Source organism: Ammospiza caudacuta, chromosome 7 (genome assembly GCF_027887145.1).
Source record: "Ammospiza caudacuta isolate bAmmCau1 chromosome 7, bAmmCau1.pri, whole genome shotgun sequence".
In the NCBI taxonomy this organism is placed as follows: Eukaryota; Metazoa; Chordata; class Aves; order Passeriformes; family Passerellidae; genus Ammospiza; species Ammospiza caudacuta.
In genome coordinates this window covers 30,828,846-30,842,037 of record NC_080599.1, presented here as the reverse complement: position 1 = coordinate 30,842,037, position 13,192 = coordinate 30,828,846, and the positions used below count along the sequence as shown (strand labels likewise).

At 39.5% G+C, this 13,192-nt stretch overlaps 1 protein-coding gene across 2 annotated transcripts in view; it reads right to left on the bottom strand.

Moving 5' to 3' along the window:
* Nucleotides 1-13,192, bottom strand: part of DPYD (dihydropyrimidine dehydrogenase) — a 327,901-nt gene that overhangs the window by 54,055 nt on the left and 260,654 nt on the right. For both annotated transcript variants that reach the window (XM_058808550.1, XM_058808551.1), the window contains one exon: nucleotides 6,653-6,795. In XM_058808550.1, the coding sequence (XP_058664533.1) occupies nucleotides 6,653-6,795 (143 nt within the window). The remainder of the gene's footprint in view (nucleotides 1-6,652; nucleotides 6,796-13,192) is intronic.

The window sequence follows — 13,192 nt, the reverse complement described above, 5'->3', positions numbered from 1 at the left end:
TCTTTTCTCTCTTTCACATTCATTTTTCTTAGGATTTTATGTCGACATGTTCAAACAGCACTTTGTTCCCTCTTTTGTTTCTGCATGTACTGCAAATTTCATCTCTGCAGAGAAGGGCCACTCCATTCAGTGCTGTATCCATTGAAGACTTTTCTCAGTGCGTGGCTCTGTGAGCAGTGGAGCTAATGATATCTGGCTTCCAGCAGCTCTGTGTCTCCTGGTTGGGTTCTCTGACGTCTAATAAGGTGTGACTGCCAATTAAAGCCTTTCCTGTGGCTGACACAGTGCTGTCCCATGCGGGCTCCCAGAGGTCTAATAAAGGTGAGCTCATAGTGTGCTTGTGCTTACAGTGAAGGAATGCAGCAAGTCTCTCTCCTCTGCCTTTTTTTTTGTTTCTCAAAATTTGTTAGAGTAAAACACTCTCCCTTCTGGCAAGTTTCAGTGAAAATGGCCACAAAAGCTCAAATGTGATGGAAGATACTCAAATGGATGTACAAATACCTATCAAGTTTCTTTGGAAATACAGTCTAAAACCTGCTCTTTCTACAGGAGACTACACTTATCTCAATCAAAGGACTTACCTCTGAAAAGTGGTTTTGCCTTAAGTGGCATTTTTTTTCTTAAAAATCTTAGTGGGTCTAAAGTACCATCCCTTGAATCTTGTCTCATATCATTTTGGTAGCCTGACACTGCATTCAGCAACCTATTCTTCTCTCAATTTCAATCATGAGAGAAGAATCAGGTCTAGCACCTTAACTTCTCAGTGCCATGGACAGCTTTGCACAGAAAGGTTTTGTTTTCTACCCCTAAAGCCACAGCCTGTGTCAGAAACCTGACTGTGCCCACCTGGTGCCCAAGTGTGCCTGTCCTTGGGCTCAGCAGCCCTTGGGGCACTCTGCCTGGCACAGCGCAAAGCCTGCAGCCCCTGTTCCCCCATGTGCCTTGTGAGGACAGGCGGGGGGCAGAGGCAGGGTGGGCTCCTTGGGAGGCCGGGCAGGAGAAGCACAGCCTTGCTCTGCACACCCATGGTGCCTGCCTGAGACCTGCAGCAATCCACCCGGCTTCATTCTCCTCATGCAGGGCTGAGACAAAGGACGCTTTGTCTGCATTCAAAATCATGGCTTTTCATTGCAAGACAAAGTATTTTTTCCCCAATGGTTATCAGTAGAAACTTAACCTGGAATTTCAAAACACAGGGCCAGCTCCCTCACTCCCCTGCTCTGCACTCCCATGATTTGAATGTCTTTTAGTTCTTCACTCTGCATTAAATGGCATGAATAGTAATTCCAGGCTGAGAATTTTTTGGCCTGATCTAATCCTCACTTAACTAAAGTATCAGAGTTTTCACTGACTTAACAGACACTGACATGAGCTAAAAAGAAGAGTAATGAAGTGCATGGAGAACCACATCTCTACTCTGCAGTTCTGTAGCCATAAAAAAAATTATAGAGTTCCTTACAGAGTTTCACATTTGCACAAATACAATAAAAATACTGTCTCACAGATCAATTCCCATGATTTTGTGATGGGAAAGCCTGTTTATTCACACACAAAGGGCCATCCTGCTGCTATAAAAATCTCTCTGCTAAATGCTTCAGTAAAAAGGCTGCTGAAGAAAAAATAATAATCAAATTGTCCTGAATCCCTTGAGACTTTTGTTCCAAAGTGGTACCAACAAGAAGGCTTGTTGAAAATATTAAAAATCTACAAGCAGTCTCACAAAAACCACTATGCTTCATGTTGGAGGGAGAGTTTATCCTACAGAGGCAAAACCCATAACTAATGCCTTCCTGTCATGGGCCGTCCCATTTCCAGAATGGTTTTGTTCTTCCTCAGATCCCCGAGGTCCCACCCACAGTGGTGCTGGGCAGGAGGGAAGGGCACGGGGCAGATCCAGCTCATGGCAGCTCTGGGGCACACTGCCACCTCCTTCCCCTGCTGGGAGATGAGGAGGAACACGGGGCAAGGCTGGAGGCAGCAGGGCCACATGGGCTGGACACAGCATGGTGCGGACAAGAGCACAGCACCCACAGGAACAGCCCAGCCAGGACAAGAGGGAGATGAGGGAGGATGAAGGTGGATCCGAAAAAGGGCCCAGGGCAAAGCCACCGGCTGTCCCACAGAGAAGCAGCATTCCATGGGTGGATTTTAAATCATTGCTTACAGACATCCATGTCTGCATCACAGGACATGTGTGATCTCCATACTTTGTGAAGGAAAGACATTCATTTGAAAAGGAATGTATATTCTTTACATGAAAATGACCAATATTCCAGATGAACAAAGTATTCCATACCAGAAAATAGTGCTGAAAGGTTCTACCATGAAGCAAGTATACTTTAGAAAGTACCCCTTTGTTCTACCTCTTTTTTTTTAGTTACATCTGCTAGAAATAATGACTACAGAATCTCTTTCAACAAAAGGTCATTTATGTCAATGGACAGAACACAGAGGATCAGATCACCTGCTGTAATTGCAAATTAATGCTCTACTGCTAATGCATTAACTACACAATATTGATCTACAATTGAATCATACAGGCTACTGTGAAGTGATTTTTACTTTAATATTTTTATGCTTTTATTGCTTTTTCCATAATGTATTTTCTCTTTCCGCTGGAATTTTCTATAATTGTTTCCCATTTTAATTTCCTGCAGCAAGATGACTTTAAAAAATGTATGTCTCTTTCAAAACCTTGCAAAAATCTAACAAACCATCAATGTGACAGGGTAAATCACATACATGTTGCAAAACATGCAAAAAAAATTGATATACCTCTAATTTTGATAAATGTGGGCTTTAAAAAAAGCTTACTTAAATTACAAATAAAATATCTCACCCTCACTGGAAAATTGTAATGAAATGTATCACAGAAAGGTGCTTTCTAGATATTTCTGGAGCTCCTGGTATACAATGAGTGAAAGATTATCTTCATATTAAAATTGTTGGGTTTTTTTTTTAATTTTCATGCCTGTACTGAAAAAGGGTTCGTAGGTTCAGGTATGTTAAAAAACTATGGTGCTATGGAATCAGCTGACGAATGACTGAAATGTTTCAGCATCTTTCAGGAGAAATTAAAACACAAGTGGGGTCTTTTTGCAAGTGTTTCTGAAGTCCACGAAGTAGAAGAATGTTGTGTTGAATCACTGTCTAAAATCTTTAGCCCAGCTACTACTGACTCCAATAACCTAGTTTGTTTTTCATACCTGCTGCAAAATCCCTTACATCCAAACCTTTTTGTGAACAACAATCAGATGTTGTCCTCCATCTTCTAAAGGAAGGGATAGGACATATTTTGATTCCTGAAACTCTCTCCCCCCATCATTTCCTAATATACCTGCTTAATACCACTTGAGGTGGTTATGGCATACAGCAAAATATGGCTTACCACCTGACTCCTGACTTGCATTCCTGTGTATGATGATTTTGCAAATGGAAAATAAATCTCCATGTTTTAAAAATAAAAGCATCTGGAAAAAATAATGGAGAACTGATTGCAAGTGAAACATCTGAAGAGGAAAACCTGATCTTGCTTTTAATGGAAGAACATTTATTATTCATAAACCTTTCCTCTAACAGATATGTTACGTTGCAGTTGAATCAACTCACACAAAGCCTCCCTGTTATCCCAGGCCATGAATGTCCTGCTGCCATGGCAGAGAAGACACTGGACATGTAGGGACACAAGGAGGGGAAGCCCAGTGGCCATGCAAGTGCTGCTGTCCCAGGCTCTCGAGCTGGGCTCCATGGATAGACCAGAGCCTGAGCTGCTCTGCAGTATGGGACCATGGGGAATGCTGGATGGTCTGGCAACCCCTGCCCTTCTCAGGCACTGCTGGGCAACAGGGTGGTGAGAGCAGTGACACAGCCCAGTTTAAAGCCCTCTGTGCCTCTTAGGCACAGCTGAGCACAGAGGCTGCTCCATCACTGCCAAAGCCCAGGCTGCTTGCTTCCTGCCTCTGGATCAGTCATAAGGCATCCTTGTGGCTTTGGAAATGTGAAGTCAGATCACAAAATGTGCAGTGGTGTGTCAGTCTGAGTTCTCTTCAGAACCACCTCCAACAGTATCCAAAGCAGATACTTTGGATAAGGCTATCACACACATACAGAATTCCCCCACCACAGTCCCACCTCCAACCTGCTTAACTCAGGAACTTGCTATGCAGTGCATCTCAAATACTGAATCATTCAGTACATCACTTCACTTGATGTTATCTACAAATCCTGTACTCACTCTGTATGTCAGTACTGAGCAAGCAGAAGTGAATGCCAAAGCTGTAGGCAACAGAGGTTGTGGCTGCTAAAGGAGCAAGTTGGGCATTTGATACCAAGGACACGTGTGAGATTGGGATTCAGGGAAAAGAATATTACCTTGTTTAGAAGGAAAACAATGGAAATGATCCTCATTATCCTAATTAGGGTCCAAAGGCAACCTGCGAAGATGAGGCTGTCTTTTTCTATTACAATGTATCTCATCTGAGAAGCAAATATGTTTCAGTCTAGTCCCAGAAAGTGCATTTCTTTAACGACTTTCTATAGAGATTACTCATTTCCTTCTCCCTTCCATCTGTCCTTCCCATCATAAGGGAAAGACTTACAGCCTGTATTCACAATCTAGCATGAAGCTTACTAAAGGTTTATTTTAAAATGGATGCAATTGAACTAGTTCAGATCCTTACCTACACAGCCACTTTAGAATCTATTTATCTGAGATCAGTTTAAACTACTTCCCTACGTTAGTGAAACAGAAATAAACCACTCAAACTGAGGATATTTTTGATCCAGAGGAGTTTAAAATCAGTTCTAGAGATGACTTAAATTAAACTGGTGAAACCTACGAACAAAATAAGACTTTTTTCAACATCTCTGGGAAAAATTTGTTGAAAAGAAAAATTGTTCTGTACAGGGCAAAAGACCTGTATAGATCCAAGTCATTTGTGGAAGCCAGTTTCCAAGAATTTGATTACTACTAAAAAGAAAACAATAATTAATGTCTTGTAAATCAAATAGTCTTTTTCTCAAGCACTCACTGGGATGTCTGCATGAAATTATATTTCAGAATTTCCCATTACCATTGGGAAAAATCAACCGGAAAAGAAAAAATAAAAAACAGCTACATAATCTATATATAAATAGAAGTCAAAAGGGACATTAAACTCCTTGATTTTTAGTCATCCAGAAACAGATACAGCAGACATAGAACAGAAAATCATTTCATTCTGTGTAATCCAGATCATGCAACATTGCTGCAGACAAAGCCATTGAAAGTTGTTATTATTAGCAATAACAAATTAAATGCATCTAAAGCTCTAAAAACAATCCTTGCCAATCCTATTTTTTTCGTAGACAAATGCTGCCCTGCAATTTGCACCATTACTTCATGTTTATATGGAAGAAGCTCTCAGACAATTGTGTACAAAAGGCCAATCTCTTATCTGTCCATGAAAAAGAAAAGTTTTAATCACTTTGATACAACTAAAAAAAAAAGGAAATGGTATTAATAAATCCAAGGAACACAACAAGTCTATAAAAAAGGAACAGCCTTTTGCTTCAGCTCCCAGAGATACTAACTTTGATGCGTATTAAAAAACCAACCAGACCAAAATATTGAGCTGGCTTTTTTTTTTTTTTTTTTGTGAAACAGCAAACAAATGACTAATCGCAGCAGTCACTGTAGCTGTGTAAAAAGGATGGTCACACTGAATCTAATTTCAATGTCAAAGTGAATTGTGGGAATGAAACCACTCTAGTCATCCCATGGAGTGACACAAAGCCGACATTCACAGGCTCCACAGCTGCTGTTGTCTATGGTGGGACCCACAGATAAAGGGGGTGAACATCTACCAGAATGTAACAATATACAATGGAACAATGGGACATAAAGACCACCTGCTCCTCAGCCAGTCCAACATGCATGCTGCAGTGGTGCCCTGACATGCTTGGCAGAGGTAAGGGGCTGATTTTCAGCCAATTTCCTGGTGCCTATAATACGAGGCCACCAAGGCTTCCTTCCATGACAGGGACACACCAACTATTCCAGTGTGGCCAGCAGCTCAAACCAACCCTCAGGCAATGCAAACAGCCTGGCTGTTGAATGCAGCTGACACCTCAGTCCAGTGCAAGGCCAGCACCCCAGCAGTGGGTGCAGCGCTACACCTCCTGTTCCAATGAACATCCCTAAGGGACACAGACACCTCATAAACCAAAGTGACTTTAGCGTGGCTCCCTGAGAGACCAACACAGTGCTTTTTGGAAGCCCTCTCACCTTGAGAAGGCTCTTTGCAGAAAAGAAAAACTGAGAATACAGGAAGAACAGATAGGTCGAGATAAAATTTGTGTCAACCTGGTTTGTATGACAAGAGAGAGATATGTTTAAATTTTAAATAATTTAAGCTAGAGATAATAAGTCCTAACAAACTCATGGTTAGCCTTTTCCCAGATTGGTATTGGAACACCAAAAGCTTTCTTCTGGAAGCACCTCCTCCACCTCCATGTGAAATGAATGTCTCTTAGCAAGCAGCATGAACTGAAAAACATGAAAATTCTTCTCAATGGTAGAAACTCCACACTATCCGAATGCTTGAAAGGAAGCCACATTACCATCTTAATCACAGTTACCTGAACGTTAACATTTTAAAGAAAGAAGCTGTACCTGCAGGACAGAGGCCCCGCTGTGCAGGAACTGAAGCCCAGCCTCGGCAGAATCGATGCCTCCGGTGGCCAGGATGGGAAATCCTGGGAGAGCGCGGGCGATGGCGGACACTGCGCGCAGGGCAATGGGCCGGATGGCATTTCCTGCAGAAACCAGGACACGGCGTTAGCAACATCCCAGCTGGCCCTGATGGAACCTGCACATCCCTCATGCTGCAGCAACATCAGGAACTAACATCTAATCTGAGGTGCAAAGGTTATATTAATTTATAAACTGACACCAAGTGGGTTGTAAGTGGTATCAATGCTTGTACAGCAATTTATGCATGCAGCTGGAATACAGAAAATGGCAGAAACATTTGGATAAAAAATGCAAAGCTAGCTTGACCATTTTAGCTGATGCTCAAAACAAAGACTAACCATGTCTGAGACAGAAAGCAGTACTTTACCATACAATACACCGTAGATAAAAAGATCTATTTTTCTACATAACGAATCAGGTTGATTTTTTGAACCTAAATGCTGTCCAACTAAGAGCAAATATCTCATTTATATATGTTCACCTAAAAATTCTTTAAAAGTGCCATTTCACTGCACTTGACATTTAATAATTTATTTGTTTCCCCTTCTGCATGTCTGTAGATTAAGGAACTTCTTTAAGTAAGCCCCCTCTAACAATTAATATGATAGTCGAATTCTCAAAAGAAAAAAGTATATTCATTTATGGCAATATCTCTAAAACTGGAGCTCATATTTCAAATGGTACATAGAAGTTGAGTCAGACAATCCCCTGCTATATTTAGAGGATTATGATTAAACTCTTAATACACTGTGTCTGCAGTGCATTTGTTTTGACTACATTCTACTGATGGTATGCAAGTATTAAAAATATGACTACAGATGCTGCTCATTAAATGATGGACAGCAGATATAGATGACACTTTCAGTTATTTTTGAGGCTAGTTGGTATTTCTCTAGATAACCTCCACATTATTAAAATTTCTACTTAATTTAGAGAAGCTTTAGGATAATTTGATGCCATCATTGGGCAACAATAGTGTAAGAGAGGACACATCACTCCCAGAGGATCTGTATGGCTGTGGCTGTCAGACCATTTTTCCCCCTCAGTACTGCATGAGGTAACAGCAACTAAATTTTATGCACATGAAAGGGACAGCCTAACCCAAGATGCACTATTGATATGTTTTCAGGAAAACTAGAGCCTGATAGATAAAAATGTGAAATCTCATCAAAACTGCTTTAAAGAATCTAAGATCCCAACAGAACAGATCACAGAAAGGATCTGGAGGTGAGCAGGAACTTTCCCTATAACACTAGGAACTATTTCCCATTGTTTGGTCTGGATTGATTGCAATTTATTGGAAAGGAACAGAACAATTTTTTAAAAGAGGATGACTGCTAAGCATCCAAAGAGCAAATATTATAACATAATTCATGGTCCAGTCTTAGAGACATGCTTGAGGAAAAAAAAAAAAAGGGAACCATGCTGTTTGCTCTGACAGATTTACAAATAAAGTCTTTTGGAAGGCATACAGGCCAAAACATACACTACACAGCCAAAACCACTGAAAGTCATCTCATAAAAAACAGTAGTTCAGGAAATTCTTCAAATATTCAGTTTTTGAAATTGAAGCTAGAAGTAAGCATCAGACTTGCTACATTGCTTTCAGCCTAACACAGCTCCAGAATCCCATTATGATGAGGTGGCTGTTTCTTAGCAAGATGAATGAATACAGACACTGGTAACTCTGAAATCATGTGGCTACAGGGAAATTTCTTCCCAATCTGCTTTGAGGCATGAAGGTTTGTATACTTCTAACCCCAATACAACTCTGAAGAGTTTGCTTTCAATTGGTTTTAAAGGCTTGTAGACCCTTGGCCTTAAAGATATCTTGTAGCAAAGAGTTGCATAGGAAAATATTTCCAGAATATAATTAGCCCCCTTCTCACTTAAATGACTGTACAGTGGTCAGTTCAGGAAAAGGACCAAATGACAGCTTATTTAAGGTTTCAGCACAATATGTAATCAGAAAGGCTTTCATTCAGCCCAAAGAAATCAAGCATATGATTCAATGAAGTCTAGCAGAATTAGCAATGAGACTTAGAATTTAGTATGGAACACAGGTACTTCTTAGTACTAGCTGAATTTGATATTCATAATATGAGTTATTACTTACATTTGGTGATTAGTAAATTAGTGATAAATTGGTATGATTGCAAAAGTATTCCATTCATTTATAATTCACCCAAATGAATTTAAAAACATTTCAGAAGTGCTTCTGATGAGAGTAAATAAATGGATGTAATGACAATCAGAGGGTTCACTAAGGTCTCACCATTTATCCCAGCATTTTTTTTATTAGTCTACTCATATGGAACAAGCACAACATAAGCTGAAGCCGTTCTCCCTTACATTTTTTCATCAACAGTTCAGCAGCTTCCCCCTCTGCAACAAAAGCTGCTGGGCTGGAATACCAGCAGTGATTTCCTTGTGATAAAGATCCCACTGCCTAATGAAATGGTGAAACAACCCACCAGATTAAAGAAAAAAAACGAATACAGACAATAGAAACAATAGTAATGCCAAGCTATTAAAAAAGAAGGCAAATACTCAATTTGACTAACAATCTCTATTTTCCTGCATTTTCATAAAAGTATGTAGGAAAGTAATAAATTCCATTATAGAGATTTGTGGAGAAGCAGTTTTTAAAAGGTTGAAATAAAGGAGATTTAATGCCAACTTTTAAAAGATCTGTAAGTAGTAGTGGGAATTTGCAGAACGTTTTCTGATAAATCCAATGGTATTTAAGAAGCTGAGATCCAAATCCAGCATGCATTTGAAAGACAGCTCACATACTAAAAGATAAGCATCTACCACATACTTTGACACGTTGGGATCTGTAATTCCACTAGTTAAGCACCCGTAGCTGAGGAAACTGCTGATATGGTACTCTCCTGATAGAAGTGCTACAGCTGCTACCAGATGCTAGATGTGGCTATCATTTACCTTGCTGTAAAATAATGAGATTTAATAAACAAAGTCCATTTATCAAGACCTCAGGCAAGCGAGTGAGATATAAAAATGAAAGACAGAAAAATACCTCATGGAGATGACATGCTACTCTCTGTTGAAAGCTACTCTTTCAGGTCTCATTAATTATGGAACAAATATTTGCTACTATGGAAAGACATAAACAATGAAATAATTTTAAGATGTGAAAGTCCCTGACCTTTTTCTTGCCCTAAAACAAAAAGCTTTGGCTTTCTCTATTGTTTTGTTTTGATTTATAAAAAATAAGACTTTTCAGACTATCAGTGAAAGAAATCCAATAGTGAAAACACAACAGGAAGGAGAAGCAGAACACACATCAAGCAAATGTCTCCCCCTCCTCAGCACAGGTAGGCAGAGCTGCTCTTGTCCAGTGAGGACAGCAGGCTGATGACAAACTGATCAAAGATAATATATCTGCATATTTGTTTGCTTGTTTTTCCTTAGGAAGTAAAACACCCTTCACCAATGCCACAAGACACATGTTTTATTCTGACTTCATAAGTACTAGGAGTCCTGAGAGGACTTGATCCTGTCAAACACTAAAAATGTTCACTAGATTGAGGCTTGAGAGCCAAACTTTCCTCAAGAAAACTGGTGTTAAGTTTCAAGCACCCAGTAGCTTTGGGAATTCCTAGCAGAAACAATTCAGATCTGATCCTACTGATCCAGCAAGAGGAGAAAAATAATCTCAGACATCTTGAATACTGGCTCACTTGCAATATACTGGAGCAATTTGATAGTTTAAAGTTTTCAATGCCTATATGAGGCCTTGAAGTAAAGATGATCCTGGTCCATTAAAAAACAGCCAACAGAGTCAATTCAGACTGATATTACTGAGACTGAATCTTGAAACAGTCTCAGTGGTCTTTATCAAACTCTCAATGAGCAAGAGAAACAGATTTTAAAGGAAAGCAGACTTTCATATCTTTGGATTGTATATCAATCCAAACCAAATATTTGTTTCTATGGATACTAGATGGAACAAAAATGAATTTGGGTCAATTTTCCCCACTCTGTGCATTTTCAAGTAAAATTGTTTTTTAATTTGCATTCTATTATATCACTAATTTGAGATTTAAACCACTGAGCCTGAATATTACAAAGAAGAAGCAGTTGATATATAATATTTTACTAATAAGTCACCACTAAAGTCTGTGCTTCTAAAAAATGTAAGCCCCCAAATCTAAGCAACGTCACCTTTTCTCCCTCTGTAGATACCTTCTTGGAAGAAAACTGACATGGTTATGTCCCACACTGTTAAAATTAATCATGCTAATGAAAAAAGAACCCAATGACAGCAAACAATAAACTTGGATGAAAAGCATTATACAAGGAAAATGGTCTGGAAAAGTTCAGACATCATAGATATCAATCCAATGCTTCGGAAAGTAAGTAGGTAAGAAAGTTTGGAGATCAGGGAAAAAGCCCAGGAAACATAATTCTTTGTTAAGACATTTTCTCCATAGTGTATATGCTGCCTAATACTGGCAGTCAAAGTACTTTACATGTTCTGCATTTGCAAACAGCCCAGGGAAAGCTGCAGGTTGCACACAAACCATTTCCCTCGCATTCCTTCCGACTGCACTCACTCTGCTCGCTCTTTCTTTCTGCCACCTGTAGGTGGCCACCATAAGCTACACTTATCAAATAACTCATTAGCAGGGTTTTCAATACTGTCATATCCAGATAATTAGCAATTTATTTAAATAACCAATTTCTGTGGAAATAATTGCCATGGAATGCCCTGAACCTACTTTTTATAAACTATAATAAAAGTGTTAAGATAATCCCTGACATTTGCAAATGCCATTAGTTCACCTTTCCTTTTGATAGTGCTATGGCATTATGTTTAAACAATTACCTGATAACGTGGCAGTTTAATGAAACAGTGTAGCAGACACATCCTTCAAAATGACCAGAGAATGCATTTATATGCAAAAGAAAACCCAGTGAACAGACGTGTTTAGAGAGAAAGACTACCCACAGTTGTTAGGAGAGCTGCAAATGGGACACACAATATTTAGTGCAGTAAAAAATACAGAGAGTTCCCACAAAGCAAGAGCAGGATGGACCTTGCCACAGCTTAAATGTTGCACAGCCCAGCACTTCTGAAGATCCAGAGATGACTCTTCTCACTGCTCCCTATCTGTTTCCCTGCCTGGTCAGTCCTTCAGTCCATTATTACTCATTAATAGCATTTGCCAAAATCACTAACAATAATGTACTATTTACTCAGGCTCTGGCTATTTCCAACTGAAAATTTTAGTTATTCCTGTGCCAATGGAGAATTCAAGGGAACAGTCCTTTTATGGAACATCTCTACATCAGTCAGCCTACACCATCAAACTAATGGCTACTCAAGGTTTCATGTTGTTCAAAATTTGTCATGGGCAATGCACCAACTCCACCAAATAAATAGCAACGGTTCTGCTGACTACAGAGAAGACAGGACATTGTCACAAGACTTCAGAATAAAGTTAATGATTCTGCAGATTCAAAGGAACTTCTATCTAACTCTGCTATAGCAGGCTCTTGATACCCTATCAACTGACAGGATTTTTGTCAGCATATCATGACTACCTTGATACACTGATAGTGTGTCAATAGTTCTTCTGATAACTACTGACCCTTCCTCTAAATTTCAAAGCTTACATCAGATGTGATTCTGTTTCTGATACAGACAGAATTGAATCAAACCTCTGAATGGAAAAAAGAGGCAATAATTTTGCTTCATATTTCCTTTAAAAAAATTTGTACTGAAATAGAAAAAAAAAAACTCTTGAACTTCCATAATCACAGAGAAAAATCAGTGTCCTTTTTAGGGTTTAATTTTACCATTTTTAATTAATACTAATGATTATTTATGCTCTTTCAGCTAAAAATTCAGAAAATCACCAGAGTTCTCATTCAATAAATGTTTAGTACTCATCAGAGAATTCTCTCAATTAAAGAAGGCTAGAATCAGAGAAAGAGAGAGGGAAAAATTAAATTTTTCTTATCTGTAAATATTATTTATCCAAGGAGACCTGGGGGAATTTTCACTCATATCAAACTTCAATAGGAAAAACCAAGAGGACAGATACAAATTGTTTTGTGAATGCTGCAAGAAGTGGTTAAACATTTCCTAACAGAGCCATTCTCTCACTGAAAACTACAGATTCACAAAAAGTCGATACTTCTGGTCGTCAGCATGAAACCTAGCAAAGCATTTTCTGTTGCAATTCATCACACGTTCATTATTTAATTTCACTCATGGTTTTTGCTTTGGTTTGAGTTGGAGCTGGAAACTGTCTGACAGAATGCTTTCCATGTTCTTTGGGTGGCTCAGGAAGCTCTTTCTTTGCCTTGACTGCCTTGCTCTGGCTGCCCAGCCCGAGTCAGCTGCCCCAGTGTGGTGGGGCTGGTGCTGCTGCAGGAGGGAGGTCTGGCACCTCTGGCCAGGACAAACCCTGCCTGCTACCCAGAGAG